The sequence below is a fragment of the Struthio camelus genome, chromosome 1 (assembly GCF_040807025.1).
Source record: "Struthio camelus isolate bStrCam1 chromosome 1, bStrCam1.hap1, whole genome shotgun sequence".
Classification (NCBI taxonomy): Eukaryota; Metazoa; Chordata; class Aves; order Struthioniformes; family Struthionidae; genus Struthio; species Struthio camelus.
The window spans coordinates 18,172,989-18,193,320 of NC_090942.1; the positions used below are offsets into that span (position 1 = coordinate 18,172,989).

General features: G+C 36.1%; 1 protein-coding gene across 5 annotated transcripts in view; it reads left to right on the forward strand.

The window, feature by feature from the left end:
- TBC1D22A (TBC1 domain family member 22A) overlaps window positions 1-20,332 on the forward strand; it is a 199,691-nt gene that overhangs the window by 138,245 nt on the left and 41,114 nt on the right. For 3 of the 5 annotated variants that reach the window (XM_068931095.1, XM_068931071.1, XM_068931063.1), the window contains one exon: window positions 13,127-13,222. The exons of the other annotated variants lie outside the window; for them this stretch is intronic. In XM_068931095.1, the coding sequence (XP_068787196.1) occupies window positions 13,127-13,222 (96 nt within the window). The remainder of the gene's footprint in view (window positions 1-13,126; window positions 13,223-20,332) is intronic. 5 annotated transcript variants of the gene reach the window in all.

Sequence of the window (20,332 nt, forward strand, 5' to 3'; positions counted from 1 at the left end):
CATAAGTATCCATATGATTACTGTACACTGTATTGTATAGCTTCAATATATCTTCTGCTGTTGTTGATAGATGACAATAATTAGACTCTGTATGCTGTGATTTCTTTGCCCTTCATCTATCTTCTGAGAACGACAGTAATTCTGTAGATCACGTTGATACCTCTGAATGAAAAAGGTGTTATAAAAAATAATAAATGGGAGTCATGCCTCCAATTTATATTTGCTCTGAATTTGTTTCTAATGGCATTTTTATGAAACACAATAAATAAATAGTATTCTAATATTGAAAATGCAAGTTTTTAGTGACTTAGGAAATGGAAATAATATCTTGAATAAGGTAAATAGATGTCAAAAGCTATACAGCCACTTTCTTGCATTCTAAGCAGAAATACATAGTTTGTTTCAGAGTAGGAATATGGTCCAGTAGGTTAGAGCAACGGAGATAACAGTTGAAAGGCCTGGGTCTTCTTGATTCTGCATTCAAATATGGTCGCGTGAATTCTTTTTCTCTTCTGCAAAAAAGTTATGGATGAAAATAGCCAGATATATACAACAGCCTTCCATATTCTTTTCTTTCCATTAATGGAGAACAGATTTTTTGAAAGGTGTTAATATGCAAATTATCCTTGAATAAATTTTCTTGTAGCTGAAAAATTTTCTCACACACTGTCCTGAAATACCTTTTGACAAAATTAACATTAGGGTTTTCATGATTATTAATGTTTTAAGTTTAAATTCTAATTGTCTTCTTGTTTGTTAATAAACAGTTTTTCTTCTTTCTAAATGGATTTTTCCTTTATTCATAGTAATTTATCAAACCTGTGGAAAACCCAGTGTGTTAGTGGAAAACAAATCAATCTGTCCTTTCTGGAAGGTATAAACAACTTTCATTAATGATACTTTTTAAAGCTTAGATTGCAGGTGGAGAAAAATGTCTCTTAGGTATGTTTTAACTTCAGTTTAATGTTTCAGGGAAAAATCCCTTTCTGCTGTTGATGATAGCTTTTGTTTTATTTTAAAATAACCCAGCACATCTGCTTTTTAAATAACATTTTAATAATTATAAATCTTCATGGGATTTTTTTGAAATTTTTATAAAATAAAATTTGAAATGCATTTTATTGCATGCCTTATCACTTTCTGAAGCTAAGTATTTGCTTTAGTTGTATTTGAACAGTTGCAGTATCCTTTTATGTCTTGAAGTTTTACGTGTGATTATCACATAATACCTTCTATGTAAATTAGGGATGTGATAAAGAGGGTTTCCAACTTGTGGTTTCCCTTCCATATGCTGTGGTATCAAGTCCTGATTCATTACACATGAATTTTTTATTCCACTTACTCTAACTGGGCTGCAACATTTTTTCCCCCCTCTCCTCTTTGTCCCTTGTTCCTGTACCCCTTTACGGACACACAAATCTGTGCTTCAGACTCCTACGGGCTCTCAGTGAGCTGTGCCTGACAAACTCCTGCTTCCCCCTTGTTTCCATAGTAGCCGCCTCTTGCCATTTTTCAAAAATGAGTATACTCAGAAATGCAATACTTGGAATGAGTAACGTTGTTGGCTTTTCAGTTGCTTTTTACAACAGCCCTTTTACAAGGCTGCAGTTTCGCCGAAGCACAACTCTGGAGTGATGATACCTGAGTACTGGGCATGGCTGAAGCATAACTGGCTCATGGGTTCATGGGTTTTACGTACTACTGCTGTTTAATCCCTGAAGATAATGCTAGCTGCTTTCAGCAACTGCTTGCTTTAATTTGTGTAGCACTATTGGTATGTTTGCTGTAATAGAAGCTGAGTGAAATGCAAAGCGCTCAGGCCAAGGAATGTTGTTATGTCATGTGGTCCCGGAAAACCTTGGTGCAATTATATCATCAGCAACAGACAAGACTGAACGTTCAGCCAAATTACCACCTCGGCAGAGGCTAGCCACATAGTCTCTATCTTCACAGAATCACAGAATCGTTTAGGTTGGAAGGGACCTCTGGAGATCATCTCGTCCAACCTCCCTGCTCAAGCAGGGTCACCTAGAGCATATTGCCCAGGATCACATCCAGACGGGTTTTGAATATCTCCAGCGAAGGAGACTCCACCACCCCTCTGGGCAACCTGTTCCAATGCTCTGTCACCCTCACAGTGAAGAAGTTTTTTCTCAGGTTCAGATGGAACTTCCTGTGGTTCAGTTTCTGCCCATTGCCTCTTGTCCTGTTGCTGGGCACCACGGAGAAGAGGCTGGCCTCATCCTCTTGACACTCCCCCTTCAGATACTTGTACACGTTGATGAGATCGCCTCTCAATCTTCTCTTCTCCAGGCTGAACAGGCCCAGCTCTTGCAGTCTTTCTTCATAGGAGAGATGCTCCAGCCCTCTAATCATCTTGGTAGCCCTCCGCTGGACTCTCTCCAGGAGTGCCATGTCTCTCTTGTACTGGGGAGCCCAGAACTGGACACAGTACTCCAGGTGAGGCCTCACCAGGGCTGAATAGAGGGGCAGGATCACCTCCCTCGACCTGCTGGCAACACTCTGCCTAATGCACCCTAGGATCCCATTGGCCTTCTTGGCCACAAGGGCACACTGCTGGCTCATGTTTAACTTGTTGTCCACCAGCACTCCCAGGTCCTTCTCGGCAGAGCTACTTTCCAACAGGTCAGTCCCCAGCCTGTACTGGTGCATGGGATTATTCCTGCCTAGGTGCAGGACCTTGCACTTGCCTTTGTTGAACTTCATGAGGTTCCTCTCCGCCCACCTCTCCAGCCTGTCCAGGTCCCTCTGAATGGCAGCACAGTCTTCTGGTGTGTCAGCCACTCCCCCCAGTTTAGTATCATCAGCAAACTTGCTGAGGGTGCACTCTGTCCCTTCCTCCAGGTCATTGATGAATATATTGAACAAGACTGGACCCAGGACTGACCCCTGGGGGACACCACTAGCCACAGGCCTCCAACTTGACTCTGCGCCATTCACCACAACCCTCTGAGCTCAGCCATCCAGCCAGTTCTCAAGCCACCTCACCGTCCACTCATCTAGCCCACACTTCCTGAGCTTACCTAGGAGGATGTGATGGGAGACAGTGTCAAAAGCCTTGCTGAAGTCCAGAAAGACAACATCCACTGCTCTGCCCTCATCTACCCAGCCAGTCATTCTGTCATAGAAGGCTATCAGATTGGTCAAGCATGATTTCCCTTTGGTGAATCCATGCTGACTACTCCTGATCACCTTCTTGTCCTCCAGATGCTTAGTGATGACCTCCAGGAGGAGCTGTTCCATCACCTTGCCAGGGATGGAGGTGAGGCTGACAGGCCTGTAGTTTCCTGGCTCCTCCTTCTTGCCCTTTTTGAAGACTGGCGTGACATTGGCTTTCTTCCAGTCCTCAGGCACCTCTCCTGATCTCCAGGACCTTTCAAAGATGATGGAGAGAGGCCTAGCGATAACATCCGCCAGCTCCCTCAGCACTCGTGGGTGCATCCCATCGGGGCCCATGGATTTGTGGATGTCAAGTTTGGACAAAAGATCTCTAACCCGATCCTCCTCAACCAAGGGAGAGTCTTCCTTTCTCCAGCCTTCCTCTCTTGTCTCCAAGGTCTGGAATTCCTCAGGACTGGCCTTAGCAGTGAAGACTGAAGCAAAGAAGGCATTCAATAACTCTGCCTTCTCTGTATCCTTCGTCACCAGGGCACCCGCCCCTTTCAGCAGCGGGCCCACGTTTTCCCTAGTCTTCCTTTTGCTATTGATGTATTTGAAGAAGCCCTTCTTGTTGTCCTTGACATCCCTTGCCAGATTTAATTCCAACTGGGCCTTAGCCTTCCTTGTCGCATCCCTGCACACTCTGGCAACGTCCCTGTATTCCTCCCACGTGGCCTGTCCCCTTTTCCACATTCTGTACACTTCCTTCTTCTGCTGGAGTTTGGCCAGGAGTTCCTTGCTCATCCATGCAGGTCTCCTGCCTGCTTTGCTGAACTTCTTCCTCAGAGGGATGCACTGATCCTGAGCCTGGAGGAAGTGACGCTTGAATATTAACCAGCTCTCTTGGACCCCTCTTCCTTCTAGGGCCCTACCCCAGGAGATTCCCCTAAGTAGGTCCCCGAAGAGGCCAAAGTCAGCTCTCCTGAAGTCCAGCGTTGCAATCCTACTCATTGCCCTGCTCCCTCCTCGCAGGATCCTGAACTCCACCATCTCATGGTCACTGCAGCCAAGGCTGCCCCCAACCTTCACATCTCCAACTAGACCTTCTTTGTTCGTTAGTACAAGGTCTAGCATTGCACCTCTCCTCGTTGGCGTCTCAAATCTTAAATCAGAGAATGCTGATTTGCAAGAAAGCAGTGTCTTCATGAAGACGTGTTAAGATTTATGCAGACCAGCAAGTAGAGGAAAGTATTGGTTCCAGGAGACTACTTCCTAGTCTCTAGTGGAATATTGACAATCAGAAATTATGAATTTTTTCACTACTTTGGAGAATGTAATGTAGTTTAATGGTGAGAACAGGGATAAAAAAGCAGATGTGGTCCCTCTGAGGAGAAGCGTATCTTGAGTATCTTTATAATGGTTGTGCTAGAAACTTGTGCGTTGTTCTTTGGCTCTGTCTCATGACTACATCTCTATTAGCTTGCAAGACAACAGGAAGGTCGTCCTGCTTAATTACTTTTTCGGTATTTCTGTTTACGCTACCCTAGCTGCTTATCTTCTTAGTCAAGAAAACCAGAAGATCTGTCAGAACATATGTGATTGGATATGTTGGGCATAGTTGTTCTCAGGTTTTATGGTGTGTTTCTTAAAAATTCAGTGGAGTAGTTCTCAAAATAGTTTATTTGCTCTTACTATTAAGAAATTAGAGTTTTAGTAGTCCTTCTTAGATCATGCAGAAGGTTTTCATATAAATGAAATTTCATGTTCAGAATCTGATAATACATTTTCCAAAAAATATTTCTGTAATACATTTAAATAATCATCCCTTCATTTTACAGATGTGGGAATCTCAGGATTACGTATAAGATTTTGGTAATATATTCATTGGATTACTTAATAAGCCTTACTGAGATGGCCTATAATCTTTCATTTCAGTGTTCATTGTAATCAAAATGTTAATTTTTGTCCAAAGAGATTAACATGTAAGCCTCCAAATCTGGAACTCGCATATGATGCTTACAACATACTCAATGAGAGGTTGTCTTTGAATTCCACTTGGGCGAAGTACTACTAAAGATATGATTGTTAGCTTCTGAGAAGCTGGAATAACAGACTATTAGGTTTTAATACTGTTCATCTGGTTTTAGTCTTTCAGCATAAATGTGTGGTATGTATTTGTACAGTTATTCAAAATTTTTTTTTCAGTTGTGAGGCTTTAAGCTACCACTTCATACTTTTTATAGATCTGCTTTGAGTAGTTAGTTTAGTAGCTTTTATTAAAACTATAATCAATTAATCAAACAATTATACAACTATTAGAACTATTTCAGTGTCTCTGAAATCCTGGGGCTGCATGATTTGTATATTTCAGCAAAATGTAATAACTGGTGAATATCTGCAGAAAAAAAATGTGTTCTTTTTAATAAACCAGCAATTTAATGCAAAAAATTAATATATAAAGGAAGACAGGTAAATGAGGGCAGCGCTGAAGTTGTGTTTAAACAAAGCTGATAGTTTCTGTGTTGTACCCATTAATTAATTTCCCAGCGTCAAAGTTCTCTGGGAATGAACTGGAAAACTAATTAAAATGATGCATGAGGTAAATAGTTTAGAAATTCAAAAGGTGAAATAGGGAATTAGTGTAGTAAATATTAGCCGTATTGCTTGTTTGTGCTCAGTTACCTTTTAAAAGCAGGTTATTGAAGAAGTATGATCCAGTTTTGGTTCAGATGATGATCTTTTGAAGTTTTTCTCATAGGAGAAAAAGTTGAAATATTCTTTTTTAATAAAAGATGCCTGGCCATGTGTACTTCCAAACTAATAGCCTTCTTAAAGCAGGTTAACGTTTGTATGAAAATATTTTACTTTAAAGTGAAATTGTTCAGAATTAAATCAGTTGGAATGTATTTTTACTAATGATCTGGATTTCATGTGTGCTTTGTAAGGTAAATCGTATCTCTACGTAGAATTCTGTGAGTAGAAGCAGTTGTTATAGTTTGCTGAGCAGTCAGAAGAAGGGAAAGAACATCCAGTGTGACACGGCTTTATTTCTTTCACCACATTTTTGGCCAGTTAATTAGTGTCAAGTCACTACTAGAGATTGAATTTAAATATTTAATTTCAAATTAAATTAGTAATTTCAGATATAATCAACAGGGTCTTAATTAGAAGAAAACTTCAAAACAACTTTCTTTCCACCTGAACAAACATTTCAGAATGATTTTAAGCCTAGTTTAAAATAAAAGAGCACTTTGAAATAAATGTCCTTTCTGTCACTTCAGGTAGATGAAACAAAAATGAACTTCAGGTTTTAGTATCTCAGATGTACTTACCTTTGAAAATATTTTGTCTGGAAGTTTTCACTCAAATCTGTCTTATAACCTACAGAAAAAAGAGTAAATCTGAGTAAGTTAAAGATGCAAAATAAATTCATCTGGAAAAGAGCTAGAAGGTTTGACTTTCGAAGTGGGTATGCATTTGAGACTTACCTACACAGTTGCTTGTGTCGTCGTCTTACTTCCTCTCCCAGTTTGTGCGATCTGACTTCCTAACACCTCCCATGGAGGAGTTTACTCAGAATTAAGGAGTGTAAGAAGGTGCATTCCTCGGCATTGTGCACCTGCAAGAAACATAATGCGTTATGTGCCTGTGCTTTCTGCTTTTAGGGAAAGTAAAGGGCATTAGCATTTCAGCGCAGCATTAACTGCACAGCATAAATTTGCCAGATCTAGTAGAACAATGTATTACCAATATACATTAACTAATAACTAATATTTTGATAACTAATTATTTTGAACGTTCTTAGCAGAAATAGGAAATGTGAATACCATTCATGTACACGTTTTTTTAAAATAGTTGGTCTTCTATAAGGGACTTGCAATGAGGAGTGAAGATTGAGGTGATAACTTTCCCATGGCATTTTTATCTCTGCAAGGTCTTTCCGGCTTGCTGTTATGACCTGAAAACCTTAGTTTCCATTGCAAATGCTATGAATTCATTTGGATCAGGTTTGATTTTAATGAAAGGATCAAACAGGCCCAGAAATTATCTGCTTATTAACTCTCAGATATTTGAATTGGGAACAGCTACCTTTTGGTGTTACCTACAGATTGTAATTTTTTTTTTTATTTTTTCTTAGCATAAATCATCAAACTTTGTTACTGTGTTATTATCAGATTATATTTAGTTTAGACAAGTGCTGTTGGTCACTTGTTGCTTTTATGTGTGCTTTTATGTGTGCTTTTATCCCCCTGTGAATAGTTATAGTGAAATTATTACAAAAATAGTCACAGGTTTGGAAGAGATTGCATGAATTTTTTCATCAGGGAACTAAGTACGAGACCTACGGCAACTAACTTCATTCTATCTTATCTTAATCGTGTTTGTACTTTTAACTTGACGCAGAGAAATTAAATGAACTAATGTCTGTGGTTACTAATGGAATAAATTAATGTCAATATGACTGTGAGAAATGCTCAGAATCCTCTGCTCTTTAAACATACCTTTTGTACCTTATTTTCTGCTTCACGTTTTAACTTTCCAAAGCATTTCCTGAACCATCTTTGAGTAAAGTTTAAGGATAACCTGATGGTATAACCAAATTACTGATTTAAGCAATGAACTAGATACTCTTTTAATACATTGCTATAAATGTTATGTTAATAAAACTTTAATAAACTTTATATTATGTTACGTTATTGCTACAAGTTAGCTTGCAGTGATTTTCTTTGTAAACAAAAATGATAGAAGACAATCCAAAGTGTGCCTAACTCAACAAAAATGTATCTTTTATATAAGTACTTTTATGTATAACTGTAAAATTCTTTTTAACATATCTTCACAAAAATTTAAATTTTTATCACCACAGGATGATCATAATTTATTTATATGACTGACTGTACTAGACTTTTTGTTGTTTCCCCTGTAATGACCGGAAAAGGGATATAGTAGTGAGACAGCAAAGTTTGCTGACAATACTGTGTTATTCAGAGTAGTGAAGGTGAGATGTTGTCAGCAAGGAGTTGCAGGAGAACTTCATGCTGCTAAACAGCTAGGCAGTAAATGACAGGTTGAATTCCACGTAGACAAATATAAAGTGATATCGTGTGTGGTGGAGGGGATCCCACTTTTACCTGTGCGTTTTTGTGGCTGAGCAGGAAATCACTGAAGGGCGCGGTAATATTCTGGTGAGGTACTGCTATATGCTTGCACTATTTTTACACTCTTTCCTAGTCATCTGCTAACGGTCACTGCTGGAGATAAGACAGGTAGCTAGATGGACTTCTCAGTGATGGTCTAGTGCTATATTGACTTTCAGACTGTTTGAAAACAAGAAACTGAGTTTTTATAGCTAATTGGGTCTGTGCCTAGGAAGTCAGAGTTCATGACTGATGGAAAAGGCAAATTTTGGAGGAAAAGCCAACACCTGCTGTACTGTTCATGATGATCCTACGCTGGTTTCTCTCTGTCTTTCTGCCATAGATTTCTTAAATGTTTTGGAAAAACAGCTTTAAAATCTTTGTAGCTAAACTGCCTGCTCTTTGTAATAGAGTAATAATTATGGACAGCATAATGTTGCTATATTCATCTGTAATGATAAAATGCTTGGAAGTCCTTTAGGGTGAGCCATTAGGAGACCCCAAAATACATTGTTCTCAATGCCTGTCCCTAGCATTAATCATTCTGGGTACTTCAAAAATAAACAAGTATTGCACCTATTCTATGGACAAATATAATACCATGAGACAGAAGGATAATATCTCTGTTATTAAATGTTAAAGTACCCAGGGTATAGGAGACAGATTAGACTAATCATTGACTAGGCAGTAATCAGTCTGGTCGTACTGCAAATTTTGCCATGCGCGTTCTTTCAGTGATTGTCTAATTCAAGAAGTTTGCGGAGTGCAGTGTAAAGAATGCCTTTCATTTCAGCCGCAGAGGAAATCCACCTTTTGTAGGGCAATGCAATATTTGTGAAGTTAACAAGCTAAATGATTTTTATTGATAATGACAGATAGTTCTTAGATAATGTGCTCTGAGTTGTCGGTAATACGTTCAGAATAAGTCTTTGGGAAAGTTGTACATCTGTCTTGAGATCTTTCGCTAAAATATTTAAATCAAGGTCATTGCTTATATTTGATTTTAAATAGCTTTTAGCTTGTAGTCTGCATTTTCGTACATTTAGAGATCAAACTATTTATAACTTCAAAAGCTACAAATGGAAAAGTATAATAGGTAGCAGGTGTTAGAAAAGGCAATTATGCATTAGCTGTTTTACTCAATTTTCGAAACTGTCTGAAACTATCTATTGGAAATACTTTGTCGCTTCGTCTTACCTCTGAAGCATGATGAATTTTTAAGTCTATAGGGAATATGCATTTTTCTCTAATGAATTGCATATTTAAACCTATTTGGTTTCATTTAAAAGAGCTGAAGAAAATTGTATTGAAAAGAAAGGCTGAAGAGGAGAATTTCAAGAGAAACAGAGGTTTTTATGTACTTCCAGACAGTCTTTCTCATTTTTTCATAAACATTTTCAATTTACATAAAGTTTTGAGTGTATTTGCCTTTTTTTTTTCTTTTTTTTAACTATTTCTCTTGACTTTGTGGCCATGGAAGGACTCTCTCTATTATATGGTAATAAACTGAACTCTTGGGCTCGAAATCAGAATCTTAGAGTATTGCCACAAAAGGAATACTATAATTATCAAATTTAACTGCCTGTGTAATACAGTTTCATGAGTCAAAGGAGCAGGGCAAAATTTTGAGAACAAAACTATTTTGAGAACAATTACTATAAATTGACTTTGAAAGCAATATTTCAATCTCTAGACAAATTTCTTTAGTCATCTCTCCCCCTCTGCTTTTGAAGAACACATGTAATGTTGGAATTAAAGGGGGTGGAAGTTTGTTGATTAGTATACATTAATACTAGCGTTGGAGGAAGATAAGTGTTTCTTTCAGGTCCCTCTTTCTTGCTCATATGACATAATAAAGGAAATTTAAAACTCTATTATGTTGTGCTAGGATAACAAATAATCCAACCTATAAAATATCTTGAATAATAATCCTTTTTTATTGAACTTGTAGCAAGGATGACTTACATGGACTGAGTTACTTAAGGATGTTAAGAAGTCTCCTTCTTTTGGACAATTTAAAAATAAGCTTTTAAAATTGTTAAAAGGAGTGGTTTAGAGTTAGTTCATTCTGAGTTTGAGACAACAGGGTGTAGCCCATTTCATGGCTTATTTCTATTTATTTTGATTAATGTTTTGTATTTTTTAACAACTTCTATCTTAATGCAATTAATTTCCTTAGTTAACTATCATCTTTATTCTTTCTTCCTTTCCCATTGTCTGACCCTTACTCTCCCATCATCCTGCCCATCATCTTGAAAGATATATTCTTTTTTTTTTTTTTTCCAGCCTACAGACTATTCAGCCTTCCTACTACTTCTGCTGCAAAAATAGTCTTATTTTTCATCTGGCCTCACCTGCGTTTTTGTTGCTTTCTTTTTCTGTTCAGCAGCCTCCATCTACCTTTATTTACTGGCTCTGTTCAAACCTCTGTCCCACAACCATCATTTTCTCTCTCTAATTGCAAGTGCTTAGGGCGATGCCATCCTCTTCAGAGTTACCCATTCCTTAAAGTAAATCTAAACAGAGAGCATAGTTTACCAAATGATACTAGCTTTTTCTCCAGTTTTAGTCACTGAGCTAGTTCTTAGTGTGTCAGAAATTCTTCACCAATGACAGTGTATACCCTCGTGTTAGGCCTCTGGAATGCGTAGCTTGAATTAAACTTTTTTTTTTTTTTTAAAAACTTAGTGATTCGTGTCTGCATATGATTTTTTTTGTTGTACAGACTGTAGACTTAAAAACACGCTATTTCATTGGACGTTACCATGCTGTTTGCCTTCCAGTCTTGAAGAAGGTTTTCACTTTTACAAGACCATATTCTATATTGCACAATAATAGAAACATTTAATGTATGACTAAAAGCTGCTACCGGAAAGGACATTTTTAAAATCTATATATAAAAAGTGAGAAATTGGTTGTAATTCAGTGCTAAGAAAAAACAGAAAACAAGCATTATATCTAGACTTAATTTAAGGAAATTTTGAATATTTTCTTGATTTATCTTTTTTAGATGAAAATGTACAAAAATGTATCAAAGATTTAATTTAAAAAAGAAAATATTGCAAATTCTATAAATGTATTTAAAGGACGAAGTAGAAAGAGGGTTGTTTTCTTTGAATAGGCTTCTGCATTTTTAGAGTTGAGTGAATTTCTTGAATTTTGCCATAGTAATATCTGATAAGGTAGGGGGTAGCACCACTTTTCCTTCAATTATGTCTTCTTGAGATGCCAGTTTTATGTTTTTACGTATGTTAGCTTTCCATCCCAAAGACAATGCCAACACTAAAGTAAAAGATGTGGATTTTTCAGGAGGATGGCAGTGAATACGTGATACAAATTCTGTAAAATTTAGTTTTACTGTTGTAAATCGGATTTTACTTTGATTTTGCTGATTAAGAAAAGCTCTAAAGAGAAGTCGTGTTAAACTTACCATATGCTCTACCTGTCCCAGGATTTTATAATATGCTATCATGTTATTCAAGTACAATTTTTTTTTTCCTAGAGAAGGAGAAAATCAAAGGATCTTATCATCAAGATATTCATTTTCGATTTCCAAAATTAACTCATTTCTATTTTCAGTTCAAACAACACTTTAAAACTTAAAACTTCCCTGAAAATAGTTGACACTGTCTCATCTTCACTCTTAGCAATTTGGACGGGATGATCTTTAGTTTCTGTAGCTGCCACCATAGTGTTTGTAGCAAGCTCCCATAGTAGAGTAAAGTAACTGCACTTTTATCAGTCAGCGGTGGAGGAGAAGGAAAAGTATAAGGAGAAGTCTTTTCCTTCTGCACCTTTAATTATATTGGGATTACTTTACTGTACTGCTTTATGAATATTATGTAGTAATAAGTTGTTTCAGTTCAGTTACTTTACTTGAGTAGAGCCCTGCATTCTTCCTAAGCAATAAGCTGCAATTCTGAAATGACCAGTAGAGAATATGAAAAAACCAAATTGCTATGTTTTGAAGAGGTATACTTAGGAGATCTTACGGATTATTTAGATATCAGCATTTAAGTATTCTGCATTTGTGAGATTCTGTAGCTTAATTTCATAATTATTTTTAAATGGTATTTTAATGAGATTTTATGTAGCAGTAGTTCGCAGCGATCACATTGATAATTTTAATATCATAATTATTTTTTCAGTTCCAAGTGGAACAGGAAATAAAAACTTACTCAGTGATGTATTTTAAAAATAGAATGACAGATTTGTCTAAACTCTTTGGAATGATCATGGAAACTTAATTTCCAGGGTGAATTTAATAAAAAAGTGACTTGAAGTAGAGCAGAACGAGGCAGATATGTATAGAAATCTGAGTTGTTAAAGGTTTTATATGTGTTACAAGGTGTAGAACTGGAGCTTTTTATGTTTGCTTTTTTTTTTTTTTTTTTACTTTAGTAAGAACTTCTCAGTCAGTCAAATACTGACCAATTTGTGTATTTATAAAATGCCTATTAATTTAGCATAGCAGAATTTGTGATCAAAAAGCTATTAGTGTAAAATGGAATTAGCACACTTAATAATGAAGATGAAGCATACATTCACACCACAACGTTGAGCTAGATAATACAGTATTTCATGATGAATACAAGCTAATGGACAAAATCAGAAATGGAAGAAACACATCTGTAAAGAAAGAATTGAAGTTTGAGAAATAGATACATACCTTGCCTTAATTTGGGATACAGATTATACCTATGAATAGGTTGGGCACAGATGAAATAGGACACATATTTGCAATATGAAATGAAATAGGTTTAGCTGACATTTTTAGTTGGCATTGAACACCATAAAACACATTTGGGATGTTAGATATGTTGATGAAAACTGTGATTTTGTACATTCAAATGATATTTTCTTTTCAGTCTGAACCAGAGGGTTTTTCTCACTTCCACTTGTACGTCTGTGCTGCCTTCCTTGTCAGGTGGAGGAAAAAGATACTGGAAGAGAAAGACTTTCAAGTAAGTTAAGACATTTTTGTGATACAAAAATCTGGGGATATTTTTCCAGCACAGAGTGGTTTTTATTAAATTTAGGGTCATAGGTTTACATGGGGATGAATTTATGACAGAGCAGTAGCAGTTGCACCAAGACTGACTGTTTGACAGAGCTGCTCCAAAACTGTTAGACCTGAAGTGATTGACTGTAAGCAGTAAGAGATGAGTTTTCTTTGTCCACACTGGGAAAATTGCTGCTTAAACTGAGAAAAAGATTTCTGGATATACTACAGTAAGTTGATCTCTCATAGAGAGATTTTCTGAAAAGGTAACTTGAGGGTGTTACTTTAAAAGACTGCTTGCCTGGCATTTTTGAAAGAAAGAACACCATTTTGTCTGTGTGCTGTTATATTATACAAATGTGAAATTATAAATAAATAACTCTAGTGCAACATTTAAGATAAAAAAGAAAAAAAAGAGCGTATTCTTCAGTGATAAATAAAAGGCCTGTAAGAGTATTTACTTCTGGTCCCTGCCTTTCAAAACCTGGCTTGTATTTGTCCAGCAAAAAGCGTATCAGGTAGTAATTTGGAATGGGATTTGAATAGTGTAAAAATGAAAATAATTTGCCTACTCATGTTGTTCGATTATATCCGTGAACTGGAGGTGGTGTACTTTCATAGAGGTACTTTAGATTGACTTTTACTTTGGTAAACGTGCAATACCTGAAAGGAATTAAAGGCCTGAAAAACGCTGACTATGAGCAAATCATGCTGCAAATTTTGCACCATTTCCTGCTCCTGGGAAATGTCCTGTTACTAGCTTATTTTCTCTACGGCTGACTGAACTCTGTTGCCTTGTACAAATGTTCATTTACTTCAGTCTATTTTATATTTCTTCATAAAATGATTTATTCAGAGCACTTTAACTGCTAGTGCTCAACTTCACAATAAAGTAACGCATAAGGGTATAACGCAATTAATTAAATTTGTTACCTCCTAATACCATCATATCGTCTCAATTTATGGTACTTTGTCAAAAACCAACCTTACTGTTGGTAGCCATGCCTCTCCACTGTAGTTCTTCCCATTATTTTTTTTAGTGGTGATTTCCTGTACCAAATGTCATAGCATTTTTCCCTTTCCCACCAAATGTAGGACAGTTGTGTTAAAATTAACTAATAATCCTCAGGAAAGTACTGTGAAGGTTTGTTGTATTCTGCCTAGATGTGTTTAGATTTGATCATTCATGTAGTAAGTTATTTCTGCATAGTTCAATTTCTGTATAAGCTACTAAAATAGAATGTAAAGTGTATAAATTGGGGCACTCTGGAACACATTTATTTATTAGACAACTTTAGGATGCCACATAAAAACGCACTTAGTCATTTCAAGGATCTGTAGACAAATGCTACTTTTATCACTATGTTAGTGTTATCACTGAAAGGTCTTGCCTTCTTTATTATGCAACATGAGCTTTTAAAATGCCTGAAGTGTTATCTATTCTCCAGATGATACTCGGCTCCCACAGGCCAAAATAAAATCTGATGTTCTTCCGCTTTCTTAAGAATAGCTGTATAGCCTATTGCCTGGTCTACAAAGTACCTAGCTCACATAAGAGAGGTTTAAATTCTATCTGAAAACTGGGAAGTTCCGAATGTGCTGCTGGAGCGCTCAGATTGCATGCGATTCACATTATTCACAAGTCATACTGCGTCGTTTCGTACTGAAATTTTATGATATGTAAATTATATTGTGAATCATCAAAACATGTGTGCAGCCATCTCTCTTGCACGGTGCTGTGTGTTGTATTCCTTTTTCTGCCTAACACAGATGATGCAAGTCTCTACTGAGACAGTCTGAGAGCCTGGTGCTTTAGTACAAACTGGGAAGACTCGTACTTTTTTTTCTTTTACACAGCTGTTTGGTCTCTTTCAGTAGAATTTAAAATCTCACAGACATTTTAAGGCAGAATTAATTCCTCAGTGGGACGTCAGGTGTGGTGATCTGCCAGATGAGGCACTGAGCAGGTTTTAAATGAAAGACCAATGTTTTAAGAACTTAGTTATGTAATATTATATTTGGTGAAGTATGTGTTACCAGTAGGAGAGACAGCAAGAAGAGGAAAAATAACTTTTGCTTTTAATGTATTATTTCCATTCTTTTAAGATTTTAGGTAGATGATCAATATCTTGCTGCAACCTAAGCTATCAGTGAAAGGATTTGCTATTATTTTTCTTCATGTGAACAGACTAATTATAGATTTTTATGCCAAATGTTCAGCTGTTCATGATAACACTTCCTTAATGCAGACAGTGTATCCGTGTATGTGATTTTTTGCTGTACTGTTGTGTAGTGAGACAGAAATTTTACATCTGTAGAACTAAGTATTATTATATCAAATAAAATAAGCGATGGTGAGGGAAATAGGTAGAGGGAGAAATAAATGTACAATACTGTTTTTTTGATTTTAACATCTTAAAAGCAAGAAAAACTATAAAGGTAATGGAAGTGTGTATGTTGGTAATCATAATTAGTCTGTTGAACACTACTGAATATATTAACTCTGACCCTGATATTGTAATGCTGTTATGCTCTTAATTTGATTTGCTTTTGGTTCTCCTAGTGACTTAAGTGGAGCTATTCAAAGTCTATGAAGTTAAACAAGGCCTGTTATTAGAAAATAAATATTCTATGTTAAGTATTTTGCATATAGACCTATTATCTGCTGTACTTCATACCATCAATGAACTATGACACTACAAGCAGTGAAGTATGTGTTTCGCGCAGATGGTGTAAATATATGATGGTTTTATTTTTAATTTATAGACATGCATCTGAATTTAACAACATATTTTGCCTTCTTACATTCTAAATTAAAATCTGTTTAGGAAGTACTCGTATAGGAATTTGTTAAAGATTCAAATAAATGAGCAGTGTTAGCTACTAAATTTCAAATACTCATTTGATACAAATTATACAGGAGTAGAAATTTATATGTTTCTATGGTTTTGGCTAAAAGTATCGATACAGCTAAGTTGTATATTTTAAATAAACTGTAATTTGATTTCAGCTTTTTATTAGACGAAATAGTGAGCGATAAAAGAAATGTAACACTTTATTTAGAGAAAGTTGTCCCTTTAAATGTATTAATTATCACAAAAAGTGAATTAAGGTGTGAAATGTTTTTACCTTCCATCTGATGATTGTATGCCATATAATTTGTTGCATTTAGTAGCTTGACGGAAAAAAGGTCTGTGTATTTCAGTAGCGACAAAAAGGTTAGCGAAGTCGGTACGAGGAAGAGGTTAGCGTCTTGAGTAAGACTGATGAAAGATTTCTTCCCAATAGTACTATGCTATCTTCACCTCCCATGAGAATTTTATGTCTTGGCAGATGGAGAATGGATGACTGAAAAGCATGCTGCAGTAATTAGTTATTCCAGCATGGTATTCAGTTCTTCTTGAATACCACTTTTAATGAGAACTAGGAAAAAAGTCAGTTCAGTTGTCTGTTTTTGTAAGCTTGAATTTGCCCTGTCAATGTCAGTGCTGATGTTTCACTAGAAAATGTATGTCACATCCTCTAGCTTCGTTTGGCTATTTCCAGTGACTTTTTCATGGCAGCTCATCTGATTTGACCAGTAATCCCGCAATTGTTAGGAAAAGGGAGGAGAGAAAAGTTACCGTTATGTCTGTTCAACCTTAACTTCTTCCTTCTATGCAGTCATTGCCACACAGGCATGCCAACAGCTCTAATTACCTTTGGCTAGCTAGGTGCTCAAGGCAAACCTATAAAATATTGTGTGAATAGGTTTCTGTACAAATTCCTTCATTTACGTGGCTATATCCCTGTAATTTCCAATTCTGACTTCTTATAGTGTGTATGTAATTTTCGTTCCTCCTGGAAAGAATTTCCTGCAAGTTTATGGTGGTTTAATATCTTGAGTTCTCAAACCTAGGCACTCTACTTTGTAAAATGGCTATTGTGAGTATTATTATTTGTGATAGACCCAATACTTCCATCTCATACAAAACAGTCTAACTGAACTTCAGCATCAAGCCTGTCTACCAATCCAATACTTTTGGTATTTTGTGTTTAAAAGAAAAACAAAAACAAGAACCTAATATCTTTAAGATTCTGTAATTGTAAGGAGAGAGTTTCAGAAATGATAGCCGTATGTGTCTTCCAGAACAGTTCCAAAAGCTGATTTGCTTACAGCTGCCCTTGGAGAAGATAAAAAGTGCAAAACTGCTGTTTTGTTTTTCACTATGTAAGGTGATTGGGATGAGGAATGATAAAGAAGACTTTTCAGATTTAGATTTATAAGAGGAAATAAATTTAAATGAGAAGGCAGGAAGTCATGTCTTCATCTCCCTCAGGACAAGGCAACGTTTTGCAAACTCCTCCTTGCTGTTGATACTAATGGAAAAGTAGAAATACTACTCTTCTAATGAATTCCGTATTAGGTGAGCTGTATTCAGGTCATATATATTTTTCTAGCAAAGTGAACTAATTTGTATGCAGACACAGGATACTTAATCTTGTGCCCTAGGTTCATTCATTCAGTCTCTTATTTATCCTGGGGAAAACCAGCCAAGAATACAATACATTATATTTTTGTAGTTTAAAAAATGTCTTTCTGCATTTTCTTAATAAATTAATATATTATGATAGAAGTCCAAGGCGCAGATACACTGGAAGAAAAATATCCTTTTGCTTTAAATTAGTACCATCATCTCAAGTCCATGAGTAGGTGAAGGCTGACAAAAGTTTTAATTAAAAAGAAATTAAGAGATTAGGAGAGTCTGCCTGTTTGTATCCAGAATTACTGTGTAAATTCTCATGGGCATTCTCATTTTGTGAGGCATAACAGTACCTCCTGTATGTAGGCCTTTTTTATTTGAGATGAAGAAATTTTTAATTCTCCTTGGTACTGGGCTTTGATTAGCATCTTATGCCAGGCTAAACTGTGTACTAATCATGGGAGGTAACATATAAAAAGCAAAATTTTGTTTTGTTTTATTTTGCTTTAACTTGCCCCTTTCTTTTTGCTCATTGCAAATATCATTGGAGGAAATTCTCTTTTTCTGCACTGCTAATAATTTCTGATATATCGGGTGGTAAATTCCTCTATGCAGCTCTGACTTAAAACTAGGTTAACTTCTCCTTTTGAGAAGAAAATGATCAAGCTGTCTTTGAACTATAGGTCTAAAGCTGTAGCTACACTGTGTCCTCATCATCTTTGTCCATTTCCTTCTGTGTTCTTGGCGTAGTATTTTGTGATATTTTTATCTTCAAATTATATCATCTTCATACATTAAACTATTCTGTGTTTATGAAGCACTTAATAAAGTTGAGTCCAAGTCTGGATGGGACTTTCTTGGTCCTGTGTCCCATATGTGAATAGTAATATAAAAACAAACACTAATTGTTCTTCTTTAAGTCTATAAAATCTGAAACAGAAATTTATTTATATATCCACAAAGCTCTGTACTGCTGAGATGCAGCCAGAAATATAAGGAGATGCTATTTGTGTGATACATTCTTTCTTACTGCAAGAGGCAATACCAGAAATTTGATAGTAGAATCCTTTTGCATATGCATTTTAGCCTGACTTTGAATTTATACACTTGGATAAGGTTAGAATGATTTTTTGGTACATTTCCACACTTTGGTGAACATTAAAACCTTTCAAATATTTTTCTTAAATTTCAAATATTGTATTTTCCACTTATCAGGTTGCAAGCACATTAACTTACAAAAAGAAAAAAAAAAAGAGAGAATTAAATCTAGTCGTATCAAGCTACTTCCAAACCTTTTGAAGTCTGCTCATCAGTAATCATTAATCACTTCACATTGTTCTACCATGCATACACAGCATTTTTTTTTTTCACAGCAGGTGAAAAATGGTACAATCTGGCTAAGACTGAGATCAGTGCAGCTGAACATTAAATTGATCCCCTAAATGTGTGTCTTGACCTTTATTGATAGGAAGTATCCTCCATCACCATTTTACTGAATTGAAATGTGATTAATGTTTTTAAATTGCTTTAAATGTTCAAGCTTATAAAGGATGGTTTTTGTCAGTGCCAGTAACGTGAATACATTGCAGGAGCAGACGGCCACGTAGGTATTTTTCAACAACAAGAAAGGAAAGTCTAGAAAAAAAAGAGCAATAAAGATTAGTTTATCAGAGCTTTTCTACATGATTAGAGTTGTTCGAAATTGTGGACAAATAAGTTAAACTGAACAGAATATAGTTCATATACAAATTCTGTATTCTTACTGGCAACATACAGGAATATGCCTGGTTATTTATCATCATGAATTAGTTCTTAGTAGAGACAAAAATTTGAAGATGAGACATTCAAAGACTGCAATAAAGTCTGTCCATCGTGTTCTTCTGTGCAGGATACTTAAAAGCAGCATTTGTAACGTCACTTACTTATAAGCGGTGATCGATGTGAGTAGCAAATCAGCTTGATGCAGACATGCTTTGTACCTTTTCAGAGACTCTGAGACGATTCTTTTTTCTGCATTCTGTTTACAATTGTGGGAAACTGTCTGTCTGTAGCAATGAACTTTGATCTTGTGATATCTTCAACCAAATGGAACAGAAAAGATGATAATTTGGGGGGACTGGTTGCCTAAACAGTATTCTGAATGTGAACATGTATATTTTTGTCTCAAAATAGACAGCTTAATCAGTGGATCTCCTAAGTTTAAGCTTTTCACAGTCATCTCAGTATGCTGTTAGCTGTGACACTTGTTTGGCAGTCATCAATGTTACAGTTTTATTGTTCTTCACTTTTTCAAATCTATCCAATTTTGAGTGCAGAATAAATGAAAATGTGGCAAAGTATGTATGTTTTTCTTCTGAAAATGCCAACTATTTGGCAAATATGCAAATACCCGTAAGCTATTTCTCAGTTCTTCATGTCTGATAATGCCTTTGAAGGAACATCACTTTTAAATTGAAAACTCCTGGCAGAAAACTGAAAGTTTTGATTTGGGAAACACCTTCCCAGTGCCTCAATTGCATATAAATAACTTAATTTTCATACTGATCTTGGTTGTGTATGAAAACCCTTTTATCTACCGCACCAATGGCATTTGTTATGCCCTACTCTGA